The sequence below is a fragment of the Gambusia affinis genome, linkage group LG19, assembly GCF_019740435.1.
Source record: "Gambusia affinis linkage group LG19, SWU_Gaff_1.0, whole genome shotgun sequence".
Classification (NCBI taxonomy): Eukaryota; Metazoa; Chordata; class Actinopteri; order Cyprinodontiformes; family Poeciliidae; genus Gambusia; species Gambusia affinis.
Window position 1 is genome coordinate 60,199 of NC_057886.1, and position 20,813 is coordinate 81,011.

At 37.6% G+C, this 20,813-nt stretch overlaps 2 protein-coding genes across 2 annotated transcripts in view; both read right to left on the minus strand.

The window, feature by feature from the left end:
* The window catches only part of lin7b (lin-7 homolog B (C. elegans)), a 49,890-nt gene extending 47,703 nt beyond the window's left edge, over positions 1–2,187 (minus strand). The window contains exons 1-2 of the mRNA XM_044099785.1: positions 2,068–2,187; positions 1,873–1,978 (exon numbers count right to left, since the gene is read on the minus strand). Of these exons, the coding sequence (XP_043955720.1) occupies positions 1,873–1,951 (79 nt within the window). The 5' untranslated portion in view covers positions 1,952–1,978; positions 2,068–2,187. The remainder of the gene's footprint in view (positions 1–1,872; positions 1,979–2,067) is intronic.
* Positions 2,188–7,252: 5,065 nt separating this feature from the next.
* On the minus strand, positions 7,253–20,478 carry snrnp70 (small nuclear ribonucleoprotein 70 (U1)). The gene is made up of 10 exons (XM_044101380.1): positions 20,258–20,478; positions 19,770–19,916; positions 19,626–19,688; positions 15,499–15,553; positions 15,358–15,422; positions 15,194–15,256; positions 14,359–14,440; positions 9,550–9,651; positions 8,567–8,666; positions 7,253–8,483 (listed from the first exon to the last, which is right to left on the minus strand). Exons 2-10 carry the CDS (start codon positions 19,914–19,916, stop codon positions 7,757–7,759), a joined length of 1,404 nt encoding a protein of 467 aa, XP_043957315.1. The 5' UTR covers positions 20,258–20,478; the 3' UTR covers positions 7,253–7,756.
* Between the last annotated feature and the right edge of the window lie 335 nt (positions 20,479–20,813).

Genomic DNA, 20,813 nt, shown 5'->3' on the forward strand with positions numbered 1-20,813 from the left:
CTTACTATGAACTGTTCTAAACATTAGGAATGTTGAAAGGCTCTAGATAGCATTCCCAGACAAAATGATTATAATTAAATTTATGTCATGTTTTTGCTAGATACTAGGCTCCTATGAATATTATTTTTGTAATTGTTACTTTGCTAAGGCTAACAATTAAGGTTTAATGGTTTAATGGCTTAATGGTTTTGACGAGTCGGAGACCTCCTCCTGAGGACTACTCTGGCGATGAGAAATTTTGGAGGCTTGTTAAGACGCCAGAGTAGCCGTAACAAAGACTGAGGGCCATTTGAAGGATTCAATATTAGATTGAAGGCTACCCTAGAAAAAAAGTCATGTCATTTTTTTCCCTAAAAAGGTCTATGGAAAACTTTGTTTCCAGGTTAGTGTGTATGTAACCACACTTGAGAACCTTGTATTTAAGGTAAACTTTTTTAATTATTAAACATTTTTTTCCATTCAAACTGTTGTCTGTTGGCTCTTCGTTCCAATAACTTAACACTTTTGGTTCATCTTACTTGAACATATCAAGGCAATTGGTTTCCTGATATTTTGCAAGTAATGTGAACTCTTAAACGTGTAAGTATAACTTATTTTAATGAGTACTGCTTAATTGACATAACTCACAATTTGAAGTAGTCATAATTGACATTTTATAGTCAACTTTACTAATGATTTTGAGTTAACGGCACTCAAGTTTACTGCCTTTATCTGAGTGGTCTAAACATAGTTATTTTTAGCAATAACACCTTAAAATGAATTAGCTACTTTACTTGAAGATTTTGAGGCAATCGGTTTCCTAACTTTTTTTAAGTAAAGTGAACTTATTACATTTTACAGTGCACATGTCCTTTGTTTTCTGTACATTTAATGAAAGAAAAGCTTTATCACACCAGTCAACAAATTCATTGACCACAGGGCCATGAGCATCATGTTCATTATCACTAACTATCACTGAGTCATCAGCAAATTTTAATATTCACCTATTATCATGCCGGCTGTGACAGTCGTCCTTGTACAAAATGTAAAGAGGGGAAAGGAAGCAGCCTTGAGAGGACCCTCATCAGCTGTGCTTCCTACCATTTGAAAAAACAATTCAGCAACTTTGAAGTGATAGTTAAAATTGGTTAAGCTAAATAAAAAATAAATACTTTATAGTACAAACCACAGGGCAAAAATACCAATATAGATTATCTTATACAAATTATCTTATTATTCCTATTATTCTTATTATTCTTGTAGTATTTCTGACAGGTGAGGACTTCCCTGACGTCATTGCTATCCTAACATACTTGTGTGTCGACTCGCTTCTTAGCAACCTGTCATGGTGCTAAGACAATATAAATAAACATTTATTATTCATTAATAATAAATTGAAAGTATTAATAAATATTAAGTATTATTATTAATAATAATATAGACAGGGAAATGATATGAAAATAAAAAGATAAAATTGATAATAGAAATAAACATCTTGACACATCAACAGAGTTTCAGAATTGTAATCAGTAGTTAAATATGTATTTCACTTGTCATTGTAGCTGTATGCATTTTACAAGTAGTATTTGCATCCCCCAACATAGGATTTAGAGCAGACCCTCTGTAAACGATAGTAAAATGATTCTGTTTCCTGAATGAACAAATGAAAAAGATTAATCAAAGGGAGAAATAATCAGAAACAGTAAATGGCTCAATTAAAGGCCTATAATGAAGTATGAACTCGTTCTTAAGCTCGTGACTTTAAAAGACACCAGCGTGAATATGGACATGAACACAGGAGGAAGATGATGTTTCATTTTAAAAACCGTCTGCTCATTTTGATAAGAGCAGACGCTAGCTGTCCGATGAATGGTACACTCCTTGGAATCATACCTCGTTCTAAGCAGAGTGGCTCCGTCATGGCCGCCATCTCAGCCTCCTTGGGCGGATGATAGAAAGAGGACATCATCATCAGATCCTTCGCCTCTGAGCTGCTCGCCTGCTTAAAAGAATATACGTCTCAGAACGATAGGCGCTCCATCTTTTCGGAGAACTACATAAACCGTTTCCGGGAGCTGAATCACGCACCTCAAACACCAAGTTCAGCCTTCACTGTCTGAAGAGCAGTAGCTTCCTAAAGAGAGACTCAGTCTGATTGGATGGTGTTCAGCAGCCGTAAGAGACTTTTCGCTGCAACATTATTTGTTTATGACAAACGTGGCAAAATGTTGAACAGTTTAAACAGTGTAAGTACTTGTGCAACATTTAAAAAAAACAAAGTATCTTATCTGACTTACCTACAAATCATTTAGCGAAAAGAAAACGAGACTTTTAAGTGGCAAAGTTTTAAAGGCAATTCTTTAAGTGAATCTGTGTGAAGTGGCATATGGCAGGCCTTCTTAACATAAACTCTGTTTTCACAGATTATGCGTACATTCTAGATATCTAAAAATGCATTTTGACTATCTAGAATGACAATTTAAGGTATCTACATTAACATTCTGGCTAGTAACAATAATAACTAAAGATATCTCCAATAACATTCGTTTCTATGTATCTCAAATGACGTCACTAGAGCTGACATTTGATGGTCGTTTTAACATAAATTTGTTTTTACCACCCTTACATTCAAGATATCTGACATTTTATGACTAGACGTATTTGTAAAATAAGATATCTCCTATTATATTTTGACTGGTAAAATATCTATTTAGAACATCTATAATTACATTCCGACTAGTTGAAATGACGTCAGAGATGTTTACCAGTAAGATATGACTTCAATTCAAGATATCCACAATGAATTACTGACTATCTGAAACGCACATTTCAAAGAATCTACAATTAAATTATGTCCAGTCATAAAGTAAATTAAAGATATCTGTAATTTAGTTTTGACTAGTCAGAATTCTAATTGAAGATATCTTAAATGTATTTTTGGATAGGAGATATGTAGTTTTGACTAGCTAAAATTAAATTAATAGCAAATAATGACTACTCTAAACTAAATTAGAGATATCTTGAATTGCAATTTTTACTAGTCAAATTTTCTTTCCAGATATCTCCAAATGAATTAGAGATATCTAATACAATTTCTATCGATCTAAGATATAAAACATATCCATCCATCCATTTTCTTTACACACTTCTTCCCTAAATGGGGTCAGGAGGGTTGCTGGTGCCTATCTCCAGCTGCGTCCCGGGCGAGAGGCGGGGTCACCCTGGACAGGTTGCCAGTCTGTCTTGTATGTCTCTGTGTTGCCCTGCGACAAACAACCATGCACACACACACTCGCACCTAGGGAGAATTTTAGAGAAACTAATTAACCTGACAGTCATGTTTTTGGACTGTGGGAGGAAGCCGGAGAACCCGGAGAGAACCCACCATGCAGAGGGAGAACATGCAAACTCCATGCAGAAAGTTCCCCGGCCGGGAATCGAACCCAGGACCTTCTTGCTGCAAGGCAACAGCTCTACCAACTGCGCCACTGTGCAGCCCACTATAAAACATATTTTCTGTTTAAAATATCTTAAATCAATATTTTGACTAGAATTACATTATTGATTACTAACCTTTGGACTCTGCATAGTGAGAACGTCACCGACTTACGTAGTATTTTGAAAGTTCAATGAAATAATGAAAAATAGAAAAAAAGAAAGTAGCTATTCAAAATGGCTAAATTTTCAACGTGAAAATGGGTTGACAGAGCACTTTTGGCTGTTCTGGCGCCGGAAATACATCCTTCGTACTTAGTTAAACCAAAGAAGTGTTACTCCATGACGTTTTGCAATCTACGTATAGCCAACATTGTCGAGCTGTTTTTACATTGTGGCATTGACTGTCAATTTTGTGCAGGAAATGTAAAATTCTGCAGGCAACTGTTTGGACAGAACAAAGGGACTTCCATGCCCGCAATTCTTAATTCAGATATCTAAAAATGTAAGTTTAACTAGTCATAATTACGTTCAATATATCTTAAATTGTAACACGGACATGTGTCCCGTCAAATGACAGGTCCGGTGACGTCATTTGAGATAACTTGAAAGAAATTGTGACTCCTGAAACTGTAATTGGAGATATGTTGAATCATTACTCTTACTAGTCATAATGTAAATGCAGATATTCTAAATTACCATTCCTGTTAGTCAAAATGTAGTTTTGTCTAGTTAAAAGGCATTTTTAGATATCTAAAAATTAAGTAGTCAAAAGCGAGTGTTATGTTAAAACGGCCTGCCATACACATCAATAAATGCAATTTAAGATTTGTCGAACGTGATTATAGCTAATCAAAATTACAATTTTAAATGTCTGAATTAAGAAATGCGCATAAGCTTCTCTTGTGCTACCACTCAGCTGTCCAAAGTTTTGCCTGCAGAATTTTGAGTGTCCTGCAAAAGATTCTTTGAAGTATTCCCAAGTTGAAAATGGAGCATTTTAAAAAATTCTTTCAAATTTTTTTTTATATATATTTTTCATTCTTTAAAATTGAAATTTAAAATTGCTATGTATTTCTGTGATGTTTTGACAAGAGTAATTCATTAATAATGTCATTTTGACCAGTCAGAATGTTAATGCAAGATATCTCAAATAGAAAAGTTGTCTAAAGATATCTCTAGCTCACTTAGAGATATCTTAAAAGGAATTTTCACGAGTCACTACTTATAATTCCAGGTATGTCTAATTCAGTCTTGCCTCGTCATTATTTGCATTCACAAAATCTTCAAATTGATTTGCACTAGTCTAATTTATCTAGCTACAATCTAAAAATTATATTTAAGATATCTTTAATTAGAACTATGACTAAACAGAACAAAAAGCGAGAAATCTCAACCTCATCATTTAATTGTAGATATCTGAAACACATTTTCAGATATATTTTGAATGTATCTGGAAATGTATCTATTCAAAATTGCGTTTTGAATAGAAGACCCGATGCAATTCAATGTTAAAATCTTACAACATATATTAGAATGTAATTAAAGATATCTTAAATAGGCATTTTGTCTAGTCAAAATATAATTAGATTAATTTACTATACATTTAGTCAGTTCAAATATATTGAATCAAGGACAGCACATTAAACAGCATTACATTTGAGAAACAGAGCAACCTGTTAGCCACAGGCTAATTTGCAAACCCACACCTTGGTAGGATCTTTTATTAGAGACAGTAAATTTAAAAATAAAAATTTCCTGTCACACACATAAACACAGGAACCTGCACTGAATTTTTGACTATAAACAAGAAAAACATAAAAATGCATATTAGAAAAAGCTAATTCTCCCCAAGACAGTAGATTAGTATATCAGTGTTCACATATATGTTTTTATTTTATACATTGTTTCACTTGGCAATTGAAAACGATAAGATAAATTATAAACCAATTTCATATAAGTGCAATGTTAGGGCAATGTTACCCCTCCTCTACTGTGAGTAGATGAATGCTGGTGGCAAAGGTTTGTTGCAACCAGTTATCAATTAGTTTATTGATAAACCTATTTTCTTAATGTTATATTTGTCATATTCATTATGAGATACTGTTTCCAAGGCACTTTGAATTTGAGTCATGGATTGACTCAAAAAACTGGGTTTGTTCTTTGTAATTTTTGTATAATTGATCTATAAATCAATCAACAAGTCTATATAAAATATCAGCCCTGTTTCTGTTTCATATTTGTATGACATATGAGAGTAGTACTGGCACATTTGTTTTCTTCCAACTGAAGACACTAAGCATTAGTCAGTCCACCTCCGTCCCTCAAAGGAGAGTTGGAGGTGCAGGTTTGCACCTTTAAGATGTCTCTTGTTCAGCAAACCTGGCTCTGCTAATGAACACTTATCATTGAAGTGCTAAGGAGACACTTACCATTAAACATGCCACTTTAATGTACACACATATGAAGTAAGCCTGTCTTTTTTAAAAACGTTATTACAAAAATTGCATGTCACTGAGGCAATTTTGACATTTAATTTTAGTATGTAGAACAGATATGTGTAATTTAGTTCCGCCTTATCATTTGCTTTGTCATAAGTTGCAGGACTCTGACCCTTGAGGCCTGCAGCTTGAGACCACTGGTGTAGGGTATACAGAAAACAGACGCTGTGATCAGAGGGGAGACAACTCTAGCTGTAGAAATTGCTGTGCAAGTACAAAAATCAACCCTAAAACCCTCTCAGTGACACAGTGGTGGCAGTATGATTGTGTGGGTGCTTTTCATCAGCAGTGACACTGCTCAGTTCACATAAATTATGGATGTTAAAATAGGGGGGAGACTTGTTGGAGGCTGTAAAGACTTGAAACGCAATGTTCTGATGCTCTTCGTCTAATCTCAAACTTGTAAGTTAATTTCATTTATGAGCATCAGAGTACAGAAGACAATGCTGAATGCACACCACACTTTAATATTTGGAAAGAGAATTTTTTAAACCACTTGTCCTTTTATTCCCATTTCTACATTGTTTGGGCTTATCATAATAGGGCTTGTAGTTGTTACAAAGCCGCCACTGTACCATGCAATCGCTCCTAAAATCCTATGAGCTTCGTCAACACAGACAGCAGGTTAATATTTTGATAAGACATTAAAAAAACGCCACAATAATGACTGCTTGGACGCAATAGCATAAGCAACATTTTGAATATTTTTAATGGCTGATGGAAAAGTTGGAGAATGTATTCAAAGGCAAACAAAGCCATTTGAAATCATTGTGATTCGTTAGAATCACAATGCAGCTTCTGTTATTTGAAACATAATCAATTACAAATTTATTGATGGAATCTGACTTAATGTTGTATTTTGATTGTTGATTCTATGTTGCATTGTGTTTTTGTGTTTGATTTGATGTAAAGCACTTTGAAATGCCTTGCTGCTGAAATGTGCTATACAAATAAAATTTGATTGATTGATTAGCTTCCTGACAGGCAGTCTACCTGTCAATGGGAACAGCAGATGGTTTAAGGTTTCACCAATCAAATAGTTAAAGCATTAAAAGCATTTTGCCAGTACAATGAGCTTCCACACTTTTCAGCAGAAAGCAGAGAACCACCAGACTGAGCAAATTCAAATCATAGAAGTTTTCCTCAAAGGAGGTTATTAGTTTATGGAAAGTTTTGCAAAGGAACAGCTAAATGATCCTCCTTCATTGTGTTGGGCCTTAATCACTACATGCCAAGTTTTTTTTATGCTGAAGCAATGTCTATTTCTAAAAAAAAAATAAAGGTCTGCATCATCAGAGTGTTTCAACTAGATATAAATGACCAATACAGACCACATCTGTTGTAAAGCCACATCTTTATTAAAATGATCCTCCAAATCTAGAAACAGCAGATCAAATAAAATAAAAAATTAGATAAGACAACAGTCTCCCCGTTGTTTCAATGTTATACCAGTTTCCAAAATACATATTAGTTGGGTCAAAATGAGCACATTATCTAACACACCTGCAACAAATTTTTTAAACAGAATGACTAATGCAAACTAATTTAAGACCAATTTGTCTGCTTTAAATTTCCACCCCTTCCCACTTTCACTCCACTTTATTCCCCTCTCCTCCCTGTAATTACATTTAATGGGACAGATAAGTTGGGCAATGAAGGATAACTGTTTGACTGAGATCAAATTTAAATGTGATCACTGTACATGAAACATACTGACAGGAAAGCTAGCCAGACAATTCAATTACAGGAGGCCCCGAAAAGATAAAGAGCTCAGGCGTTGAGGAAAAGCACACTATAAAATGACTTGTGTGGAAGTGATGGGGTCCTGATGGAGGAACTGCTCAATACTCATCTCCTTGCCCCTCCATCTTGTAGCCATTCTCACCAGAACCATAATCCTCTGCTGATTGGAAGGACTGCTGATCCATCATTCCGTCCTGACTGTACTCCTCCATATTGGCCGGTGCACTATCATCCTCGTTACACATTTCGTCTTGGGGGCCAATGTCATCTCGTGTGGGGGCATGACGTTCCTCTCTCCGTTCACCCCTGTCCCTCTCCCCACGTTCCCTCTTGTGCTCCCTGTCCCTGTCCCGTTCTCTACGCCTGTCTCTGTCCCTGTGGCTCCGCCTTCTGTCTCTGTCCCTATCTCTATCCCTATCTTTGCGCTCCTCTGCCCCCTCAGCCACCTCTCCTCCATGCTCCTCTGGCATGCGTTCCCCACCCTCTGGAGGGCCGTCCCCCTGGCCAACCTCATCCCCATCTAGACCTTTGCCTCTCTCCCTGTCTCTCTTCCGATCCCTGCTCCTACTCCTTTTCTTCCGGTCTCTACTTCTTTCTCTACTCCTGCTATCTCCTCCTCCTCCTGCCCCCCCACGTTCTCGGTCTCGTTCTCGACGTCGGCTACTACTCCCACCATCTTCTCCCACCACAATCCCTCGTTCTCTCTCCCTATCTCGCTCCCTGGACCGAGTGTGACGGCGCCTTTCACGGGACCGGGACCTCCGCCGTTCTCTGTCCTTGTCACGATCGCGTTCCCGACTGCGCTCCCTTCTTTCTCCACGGTCACTGAGTGTTGAGAACAAAACAAAAACCATCGATAAGAATGCCTTCTTCAACCCTACAGAACCTTTCTGAAAAGAATCACTCACGCCCCCAGTGAACGATCATCATAACGTGACGCATCGTCTCGACCAGAGTGCTTGATGTTTACGTCAGCTCCACCTCTCCGTGTCCCACCCAATCCTCCTCCTGGAAAGAGCAGAAGCAGCAAACGGGTTCATTTAAAAGGTCTGAAACTATGGATTGGACCATACCTTGTAGTACCCTAGAAAGATAATCTGGCCGTACTGCAATGGGTATAACAAAGTTGACAATGCTTGCATGCTGTTTGTTACACGGCAGTAAGGTGGAGCGCCCCCTCAGGTCAAAACACAAACATGGATTTTGCTTCTTCTTTCAACTCAGCCCACAGCTTTTGTAATTAACACTTAACATCTGTCCAATAACAGTAAGGAAAGTTTCTTGTATACTAACACAAGACAGAGAGGCAAATTCTTTAACGTTGGAGCCATCATTTTTATGCTATACACATAAACACAGCTATTTTAGCAGTGCAGGGCTAATCAGTTGACTATTTTTTGATTAACCAATTAATAATTTAACAGGAAAAGGAGCCTAACAGATTTTTTAAAACAATATGAACCAGCTGAAGCTAAAAACAATGCTACATGAGGAGTTCTGGGTAAAATATATTTGCAGTCAAAATATTTTTTTTTATCTTACATGCAAAATGTATATCATTATGAAAAGTTTTGGCCTAATATCTGCTCTCAGAGTAGTGGTCTTGCAGCAAATGGAATGTTTCACAGTGTGCAATCTCCAGCTAATTATTCAATTACTAAATTATTTGACTTGATTTTTTCCAATAATCAATTAATCACAATTGTTTTAGCCCTATTCTGCAGCATTCTGCTCTACATTTGCTCAGAGGAACATCACATGTATATTATCAGCCATTTCACGAATCAACTAAGATGAGCCTCCCCACACCCAGTACAGATCTTAAAGGCATATACACAAGCAAATAACATTTTAGGCAGAAAAGCCTGAAAGTCGAGGACTAGCATCTGACCTAGCCTGCGAGGACGCCATCCTTTGACAGTGCGTCCTCTTTCCACATCCACCAACACTCTTCTACCATCAATCTTCTTTCCGTCTGCATGCTTGTAGGCAGCTGTAGAAAAATGGAGAGAGAGAAGGCAAAGGTGAGGTTGGAGGAAAAAACAGCAACAACGTGACCAAGGGAGGAAAAAAGAAACAGAATACAGTGGATTATTATACTGACCAGGAGCAGGTGAAGCAAAGATGGCTGCTCTCTGGGTAAAAGCCGAAGGATAATGGGAGCAGACTTCCTTCCACCAGATGAGTCACTGGTACATTACACTTTCGACTTTGTTTAAAAATCCAGACACCAGCTTTCTTATCGTCAACATTTACGTGTTATTAAAAATGTATTTCTATCATAATTCATACTGGGAAAAGATATGGGCCTCTACAGTAGAAGAAGCGCATCGAGCTTATGCATTTATCCAACTCCATCCAGTCTTATCTTATATAATTGCAAGTGTCAACACAGGTTCTATTTGTGGGATGAGTTGACAACATGAAGATAAATACTTCAAGTAAGGTAACCAAAAAGCATTTCACCAATAATATTCAGTTATAACAATATATAGCCATTTTGCAAACATTTTGTCTGCCAATGTGGTACTTGCATTTAGATACTTCCATTTAGACAAATGAGAGCATAATACAAGCTACTTATAATACGCTTAAGTTCATCAAAACTAAATTCTATAGTAAGAAAACAAAAACTTAAATTTTTCATCTAAATATTCAAAATTTATCTTCTCTTATCAACTTGTGGATTAAATTTGTGGCATTTATTTTTACATCAACAAGAATCCTAGCACATAGTCAGAAGGCCTTACCAAACTTGGCAGCTTACAGAACCATACCAAAGGTTTTCTGCACCACAGTACCACTCAGACAACATGTCTCTCAGGGCCCTTACCCTCACCCTTCTTCCCTCACTTCCCCTGCCCTCCACTCCACTCATGTCTGTGTGTGTGTGTGTTTGTGTCCACAAACGATGACAAAAACCAACCCGACTTCGGGGTCTTACCACACCCCCACGGTCACCAACAACACTGACCAACTGAGGAAAACAAAAAGAAGAAAAACTAAAAGAAAGCAAAGAGAAACTAGACTAACTTTACATTAGGAGTTAGCTTACCATAACTCCAATGAAAAGCCTTTCTGAATAAAACCCCCTATAGCTAAAATACATGTCCAACACCACTGTGTGCAATGGAAGTACAAATGAGATGCCTACTTTTGTTGAGGTGTGACAGCGTTACACATTTCCTAAACTTATTCTCATTATGTTGAGATCTTGACTTGGTGCTTGAGTGTATTGCCTGAAGAAATCTCTCAGAAGCATTTTCCACCAATCTGGTTCCAGTTCTAAAGTGGTGCTAGAGCTCATAACCTACCACTAGTTTTTGTTTCCACCAAGATAAGCTCTGGGTGAGAAAAAGTAGTGCTGACCTGCACCAGTTCACTGTTGGGCCAGAGGAAATAACACTTTTCACAGATCTAGTTGAGTTTTTGCTAATAATGGATTTGAGTGTATAGCTACTTACTATCTATCTATGTATCTGTATGTTTCTGTGTGTGTGAATGGATGGATGGATGGATGATACAATACAACCAACTGAAAATGATCGAAAGTGTTGAAAGCTTTTTTTTTAATTGAGTGTGACTGAAGATGTTTGAGAATGAAAAAGCTTTCAATCATTTCAGAGTTGCTAATTTTTACATAATTCAGTGTATGCCATGTTCAATATAGCACACAAGTCACATTACCTGAAATGTAATATACTTTCAGCTGATTAGACTAGGTCAACATGCTGCTCCCCTGAATTCATAATGTTATGTAGACTCTGTTTTTTTATATATATATTTTGCTCTAAAAGTTGTCTAATTTCAGTTTTCTAACTTTTGGATAAGGGATCAGATGATCACAATCGTGAAGCATTCACAAGCACCCCTGGTAAACCAAGTTTTGATATTAGAGCATCTGTTTGCAGAAATAATGGGATAAATATGCAATATCAACCTTCACAAAAGAAAAAAAAAACCCTCAGAATAAAACAGGTAAAGAATCAAACACGTAAGGAACAAGATGTTTGTTTTCACATGATTCCAACTTGAATATCAGATGGTGGAAAAGCAAAGTGGTTCCTTTACCGATCTGGAACCTCTTTGATGGAAAAAAAAATCCCATCAGTAATTCAGTCAGGGACTTTACTGAAATGTTGGCAACTATATCCGGAGGAACTAGGGCCTGAAATGTGTCCTAACATAGTAAATAATGAATGAGTAGGCTGTTGCTGATTTATCAAAAAATTCCCCTCATCTGCATGTTTTATTAAAGCCAGCTCAGGGGCAAATTTATCTGCTTCCTAGCATAAACAAAAGTGTCCTGGGAAAGGGTTAAATGATGCATGGACATTTGTGGCTGACTTCTTATCTCTCAATTTCATGAAGTGCCAATCTTCTCTTTTTAAACTGTAGTCCAATAAGATAACAAAACTCAAAATTTGCTTCACTTGCTAGTTGAGAGCTTTTATTTTTAAATATATTCAAAGTGAGATCATAGTGCTCTGTGAGAACAGTAACAATAAAACCTAATTTTATCATTTTAAAGACTAAGGCAAACCAGTTCTACTGCTGACTTTTCTAACTGCCTTCACCACTCAGATTACTAAAACTGCAGCCTCGTTATGTTATCCGTAGGCAATGTAGATCATTACTTTGACTCAGAGTTCCAAAATGCAGCCAACACTTCCAAATCAAGAGGTTTGACATATCTGACAGAAATATAGTTTTAACACTTTCTCTGATGTCATTTTAAAAAGCTGAACACATCTAGGTCAAGTAATCCTCACACAATAGCTTTCCTCACAAAAAAGTGTTTTTAGCCCAATCATGAAGCATCTGTACATTAAATTCCAGCACCTTGATCAGGCAGCTTAAAAAAGGTGTTTCTTATTTTTATTCTAATGTTGTGCTGTGCCTACCCATAATCACACAATCTATTTTTTCTAACTACAAGCTTTGAAAAACTTGAAGTGGCTTTAACACAAAGCAAAATCATTGGGGAACGTTTTTGCACAGTACTGTACAGGGGAGCATTCAATGGTCAAAGCCTAAAATCCAGATTATATTAAAAGAATTAAAAAAAATTCTTTAGGGCCAACAAAAATATGCTTTACCCATTGAACTTTGCTCCACTTCCCTATGTAGGAGATGGAGGGTGGAAAGAAATCTTACCCATCATACAAACCCATTATACCAACCATATACTGAGCTGTGGTAGTAGGGTGTAGATGTATCATAACCATCATCATCTGCCAGCCAGCTCTGGCCAATAGCCATCACAGATTGGCGGCTGCAGTGGCAATGAGAACAACACACAGTTAATATACTGTTGAGGCCCACATCCCACCCCCTCAGTTCCCTTCCAACTATCACTACAGAGTTGTGGGTTCAGCAACTCTGGTCTGGGAGAGCTGATTCTATAAATACTAGAGAATGGTGGAAAACTAAATATATGCTGCCTTATCAGATCCCCGCAGAGGCTTCATGGTAGCTTATACAGACACATAACTATACAGAAATGTAGCTTAATTGAAATGGTTCCTCTGCTCAAATGTATTGGGATCTCCAAACATTGCCCAGGTGCAATTTACAGAGAGCAATGCAAAAAATCATTAGATCCGCAATCATGACAGCAAAAGACAGTTTAGAGTTCAATATACCAGCAAATATGGAAGATCAATTATATCAATTTAAAAGAAAAAAGAGTCAGCAAGACTTTTGGTCTCACTGCAACTTGAACCTAAGCTAACTCACTTTGGTAGGAAAACATTTTGGTCAATCAAAAATAAGTTTGGAAATACAATGCATTTATTGCACTTCCAATAGAACTTTTTTTTTATTGGCAATTATGTTATTTTTGTAATTGTTTGGACACAAAGTTGCACAGCCACACTGCAAACTAGGGATTAAAATATCTCTTTAATATGCTACACTGTAGGCTCTGCATTGATCCAGTAAAGGAGCATGGCTTAACCTTTGGATGACATCACTTGTCTGAAGAGATCGTATTCATATCTCCTAGAAAATATATTTAAATTTGTATTCAAATATTTGGGCAGCAATAGCTTACTACTGTCATAAACTTTATAAAAAATAAATACAGAAAATAAATATTAAAAAAAAAAAAAAAAAAAAAAAGCTCACCATGACCAGAGTTAAAGACAAAAACGGACAGCCTCACAGTAAAAGATGATGGGATATAAAGAATGTTTCCGTCAATGTTTGGTGTCCAGTTTGACCTTGTGCTTACCATTCCCGTCCAAACCAGGAGAGCAGCTGTTCCACAGAACTACAACACCTCACAGTTAAAAGACAACGTACCCTTTGACAAGCAAACATGTTCAGGTTCACAGATAAAATACATTTTATTCTGTCTTGTCCCCTAGTGATCTGAATTAACTGCTTTTTATCTAAATCCAGTTTTTAGTCAAAAAGTGACAAGCATCTAACAAGCCACCCCCCCCGCACACACACACACACACACACACCAAGCAAGTATTGGGATTTCATGCAATCTCTTCATCTGTAAGCAATGCTTCGAGGAACTTAGCTGGCCTGGCCATCACTGACCAGTGTAATCAACATAAAGGATAGCAGCAAAAAGAAAAAGAAAGAAAGAAAAAAAAAAAAGACTACTCAAGTAAACGCCCCCGTGTATATCAAAGAATAGGCTGTATGATGGGGTGAGCTTGCACAGACAGTGTTTGATACTCACAGTGCATGTCTCGTTCATGCTCGTACTCAATAAAAGCGTAGCCACGAGGCTTTCCCGTCTTCTTGTTGTAGACAATATAAATCTGGAACAAGAAATATGAAAAAATGTATCATTTGAAAACATAATGAGCTTCTGCTAACTAAAGGGCTCTGCATGGTCAAAAATAACTGCCAAAATCAGTTCTTGTCATAGATGCATGGCAGAAATCCCCTTATTTTGCTCTCGGTCTCATGTTATCAGCCCCTTCTGATCAAAAACCCCTGCCGATCTTTTCGGGCATCCATCCATCACTATTGGTGTGATTGGTCTGAATTTTATGGGTGTGTTTATATGGAACACAAACTTCCATGAGCTGATGTTCTCAGTGTTTGTCAGCACAGGCAGTCAGAATACCAGTTTTTCAGTCAGATCTAAACTCCCCCTATTCACTTTAAGTCTGATGCAGCGGAAGAACGGCTTACCGACACCATCCCTTCTTTTTCTTTTTTACATAGCGTGAAAATTAAAAGGACATTTTCTCTCCCATCAATTATTGTCTCTTCCTCTGAACTTGTGAAATCGTAATAGTCATTGCTCTCTGCCATGATAGCTGTGTTTACTATGTTGTTTGAAATCACAGGACAAGACACCATGATGGATACTGCTGTGGGAAGCGTTTCACAGGAAATTTGCGTCTATTGAACTGTTATGGGTCTGTGTGAATATAAACATCAACAGTTCTATTTTACTCTGACCATGCTGGGCCCTACAATTCTATAAATAAACCTGTGTAAAGTGGCAAGAAAATGTAAGCTGTAGCTGATGCAAAGGTTAACAAATGAGCAGGCTGACCTACCCTTTTGATGGGGCCATAGACCTCAAACTCACGTCGAAGCTTGGACTCTGTAGTATCGTAGTTCTGCATAAAAAAAGCAATATCTTATTTTAAATATTAAAAATGATTAGTCTAATGCAGCGCATTGTAAGGGCTGCAATAAACTTTGATCCAACCATACTAACAATTCGTGCAACAAACAAGGTCTTGAAAGCGTCTCCTTGAGCATTTGGGTCATTATGAGGGTCCCCTGTGGTAAAAAACGATAAAAGCAAGTTTAGTTTAAACCAACAATGTATTGAACTTTTATATTGGTACAAACTTACAAAGCTTAAGTTCTGTTTCCAAAACAGACTGCCGTCTCTCAATTTTCTCTCGTCTCTGTAAACCAAACAAAACAACCAATAAATGAAGAACATTCACCAACATTTGTTTAAGACAGAACAGCTGGTTTCAGACTGCAGATTTAATTTGTATTCAGCAATATCAATTTGTTGTACATTGACATAGACATGTGCAACGTATATTTTGCAGGTGCGACTGTGTACCGACTTCTTTTCCGAATGACACACCAACACGACAGCATTTCAAGCTACTTATGAATGAACTGGTGCTTTTAATTTTCTCCCCTCTATGGTAGTACCAATTGACATGATGCAAACTGTCAATACATTCAGTGGAATTGTCAGCACATGTTCAGATGTGAAAGGTCCCTTACCTAGAGGAAATGACTGATTCTCCGAGTAAGGGTAGTTAAGAGTATTCAAATCAATAAAATGACAAGAGTACCCAAATTTCTGCACCTGTCAAATTTTGTTTTAATGCATATTGCACATTTCTGTTACTCCAATAAACCTCATTTCAATACTGAAATATTACTTCGTCCATCAGTTATTAGATATATCAAACTGAAATAGCTGCTGCAAACACCCAAATATTTAGAAATATTTATATGACTGTATGACCCAAACTTTTTATATGACTGCAGAAATTAATAATCAAGCATTTAAATATGATGGATTAAATTAAACCTCACTCAAAGGTTAAACACAGGTGTGACTGACCACAATAAATATCATTATAATTTAAATTCTCAGAGGAGCATTTCTTTCTCACTTTTGTTCTGTTCTTTTGTTGAAAAAAATCACTCCATATCTCAAATCAATGAACCACTCTTTGGTCAGAATCACTGTGACCGTCACATATGAGCTTAAATTACATTCCATTCTTAATCCATAGGGTTCAATGACGTTGGTCCACCCTTTCCTTTGCAGCTAGAACAGTTTCAACTCTTCTGGGAAGGCTGTTCACAAGGTTTAGGAGGGTTTATGGGGATTTTTGACCATTCCTCTGGAAGCGCATTTGTGAGATCACATACTGATGTTGGACAACAAGGCAGAAGGCCTGGCTCTCTATCTCCGCTCTAATTTATCCCAAAGGTGTCCTATTGGGTTGAGGTCAGGACTCTGTACAGACCAGTCAAGTTCATCCACACCAGACTCTGCTATGCATGTTTTTATGAACCTTGCTCTGTGCTCTGGTGCACAGTCATATTGAAAGAGGAAGGGGCCAGCTCCAAACTGTTCCCACAAAGTTGGGAGCATGGATTTGCCCAAAATGTCTTGGTGAAACATTCAGAGTATGCATCTAGTATATTGTGAGTTTTCAATTTATTGTGGTTAAAATGGCACCATCGCAACAATCGAGTATATATTGTTGTTCAAATAATAAGCTTGCGCCATCAAATTCACTGCGAGTATGGTTTATCTGACACCCTGCAAATGTGTCACCAGACTCTCCCCCCTACCAACCTGAAAGTTTTCTGTCAGTCAAGCTGGAGAAAAATAACATGGCGAGAGTTTGAGGCGAGCAGTACAAATGAGAAGGTAACTGAAGAAATCCGATGAACTAGTCTAATTACAAAGAGAAACACTGCTGGATCAATAATTTGGCAGTAGTTCAAATTTTATATGGAGGATGTCAAACAAAATGAGGTAATTTGTGAAACGTTATAAAACTATTGCCACAAAAGGTTGTACCACAAATTTATTTCACCACATAATAAGACTATTCTTTTACATACTATTAATAGCCACGCTACTGCGGTAGAACTATTCCGTAAAAAACAAAACCTTGAGATGTAGGTATGATTCATGAGTGGTTTTGAGTTATATTGGTGCTATACATTGTATAGCACCAATATAACTCAAAACCACTCATTCTTTCTTCTCTGTCTCTTCACACTACACGCAGATTTGTTGCGTGTACCGCAACTTGCGTGGGTGACATCATGATGCAAGGGATCTGTAGTAAAATAATATTGGAGCTCATTCTAAAAATATTTTGCAATATAAATTGTGTATCGTGATACAGCAAATATATACCGGGATATCAACTTTTCCTCAGATCAATCAGCCCTAATTCAGAGTTCCTTTCACTGGAACTAAGAGGCAAAGTCCAGCTCCTGAGAAACAACACCACAATCTCCCCTCCAGCAAACTTTACACTTGGCACAATGCAGTCAGACAAGTACCCTTCTCCTGGTAACTGCCAAACTCAGACTCATCCATCAGATTGTCAGATCACACCTCCACTGCTCTAGAGTCCAGTGTTTTACACCACTACAGACAACACTTTGCATCACACTTGGTAACGTAAGGCTTGGATGCAGCTGCTCGACCATGGAAACCCATTCCACAAAACACTCTGCACTAGAGTTGTGCTCTGGTGCATGACTGCGCACCAGAGCATGTTATGTCATGACGTCATGTTGTGTCGTCTGGCCCATGCCAGATGATACAGAAACTTTGGTACATGCGCCAAACAAACAAGACGAAACCCTGTGTTGGCACACACATAGCTTTAAGGAAAACCATGTGACCGGTACAGTTCCTTGTTTGGTTGTGAAAGCGCCAAATTGTATTTATGAGGGAGAAACTGTCGACACATTTGTGGTTTTTGTTGGATGGAGATACTTTGCGTTCTTTGCTTTGCCTTAATTTTTGGCTCGTATTACTGGCATCGATCAATCAAGAAAGAGGAAGTTTTCTTCCATGTGGGATCATTTTTCTTTCAGATTATTCAAATTCCTTTCCATGGGATATTTGAATTAGTTTACATGGATTAGCTTTTATTTACAGATGAAAATTTGCTCATTGCTCATCATCATGCCCAGCATGAGGGGGATGAACCAGTTAATAAAAACCTGGTGTTTCCAGGAAGCAGGGGATTGAACTGGAGCTTCAACTCAACCATCTGTTCCCAGTGCAGGTTTGTCATGATTGTTAATTTTGTTTATTTCTATTTTAACGTTCTTGCAAATCGCTCCATGTAATTACAATGAATTAGTAACAAAGATTTTACTTTTTTTCTCTGATGACAACCTGTGGCAGCAGCTGAACATGGAAGTCGAAGAGAGCCAGGCCAATTTAAATGTCACCACTGATGGCAGTATCATGGTACAAAGATGCATCTCCGAGGCGAACACACCAAGATCACATGCTACAAAACTGGGAAATGCAAAAACTTATACAAACTTGCAATTAAATTTCTATGCGCGCCATCATCAGTGCAATGTAAAGGTGTTCACAAAACCAGGTGAAATGGTTTTGTAAATTGTGTAATCGCCTTGGCCCAGAGCTGTTACAGAGGCTGATGTTTCTGAATAAAAACATGTGAAAGAACATTTTGTTTCCAGTCTTTATTGAATTTGCCTGCAATGACTTTTTAAATCCAGCAGATGTCACTGCAAGTGATACAGCAACACAATTTCACAACAGTGTGGACAGTTTGGGGAATGTGCCATACACCCAATGAGGCCTCAACTGCCCATCACTACTCTGCACACTGTTCTGGAGCCACATAAAGTCTGGAGGCCTGTAGTAATTGATTCTGCAGAAAGTTGGTGACCTCTTCGCACTATGCGCATCAGCATCCGCTGACCCTGCTCTGTTAGTTTACATGGCCTACCACTTTGTAGCCGAGTTGCTGTGTTTCCAAACACTTCCATTTTCTTATTAGACAGCTGACAATTGACTGGGGAATATTTATCCCATCACAGATCAATGTTGAAATTCACTGAGCTCCTCAAAGCAACCCATTCTTTCATAAATGTTTTTTCAAACAGTGTGCATGTCTAGGTGCTTAATTTTATACACTGGTGGCCATGCAAGTGATTGAAACACCTGATTCTGATCATTTGGATGGGTGAGCAAATACTTTCGGTAATGTTATGCATGTAGACTTCTAGTACCACTGTATATATATATATAAAATCTTGTTTCTTGTCAGTCAGCTGTACATCTTCCTAGACTATTCAGGTTACTTTTTTAGCACTACATAAACATAAAGAGTTACACAACATGTCCACAGATCAGAGTGGATAAGGGAAGAGGCAAAACAAATCCAGTCACTATTTCAAATACTTGAAAACTGTTAACCAGGGAATTCTAACCTTTCTCTCCAGACGTTCTTCACGAGTCTCTGCTCTGGTCGGTGGAGGGGCATCTCTTGGATCCTGACCCAAAGACAACTATTTCAGTTAGAAAATTGGACGTTAAACCAGAACAAAATACAAAAAAGAAAAACCAACAATCACCTCGAAGTGCCTAATAAAGGGAGCGATACCACAGTAGGGCTGGTTGTGGTGCTTCTCATGGGGTAGTTTTTCCAGCTGAGGTAAGAAGGGTATGGGGTCCCGAGGCGCAAACAGGGCCAGCAGGTTCGGTGGGAGGAACTGCGTCATCTTTCACATAAAAAAAACATCAAGTAGTTTAATTACATCACAAGTGTCTGAAATATGGCAGATCAACAGGCTAAAGGCTTGCTGCATTGTTAGCGTGATAGGCTCATTGTTGTCCCCGACTTCCTTATCATCACTCTTATTATTATTATATGTCCAGACTACAGACCAGCAGCAGTGAACCCTGTATTAAAACTAGAACTATCGTCGAAAATATAGGTAACATTCAATATTCGTAACACACTATCGCAGCTAGGTCGCATTTAAGCCTTATCTTGTAATGCTACCTTCATCGTAGCCGCTAAGCTAACAATGCTACCACAAGCCTCATGTATTTGTCCTACCTTCTCTCCTCCACTGTTCGACAAATTTCACACCATGGACTTCAGAGAAAAATCCCCGGTGTAAGTTGATCTCCCGGAACAAAGTAGTCTCCCAACGCAACAATAAAATGATCCCAACAGAACCGTTCAGAGTTCCCACAAAAGTGAATTTAGCGCGAGCCTAGTAGCTGGATGTGTACAGGAAACTTGCAAGGATTCTCAAAAAATACAAAATGGCGGGACGTCGTAAAACGAAGACTACAGACGTAAAGCGAACAACATGAGTGCACGTCGGCAAACCCAAAGCATGAGGACTTCGCATTACCTTGTGGAGGTAAATTTGTTTCACAATTATTCAAAAATAAAAATAACTAATCTCAATTAAAAAAACATTTAATAAAAACATATTTTTAAATTTATTTATTTATTTATTTATTTATTTATTTATTTATTTATTTATTTATTTATTTATTTTTTTTTTTTTTTTTTAGGTGATCAATAGTAATTTTCTCCAAATACAAAGTTGCTATTTGAAAAATACATCTGTAGTAAAAATGTGAGAATTGACAGTATAGCT

What these genes read in the sequence shown, in the direction of transcription:
- snrnp70 (XM_044101380.1), bottom strand. Translation starts at nt 19,916, where the DNA reads ATGACGCAGTTCCTCCCACCGAACCTGCTGGCCCTGTTTGCGCCTCGG. An exon ending in CCTTGTTTGTTGCACGAATT is followed by an intron (nt 15,257 to 15,357) that starts GTTAGTATGGTT and finishes TTTTTTATGCAG; the next exon opens with AACTACGATACTACAGAGTC. An exon ending in GATGATCGTTCACTGGGGGC is followed by an intron (nt 8,484 to 8,566) that starts GTGAGTGATTCT and finishes CTCAACACTCAG; the next exon opens with TGACCGTGGAGAAAGAAGGG.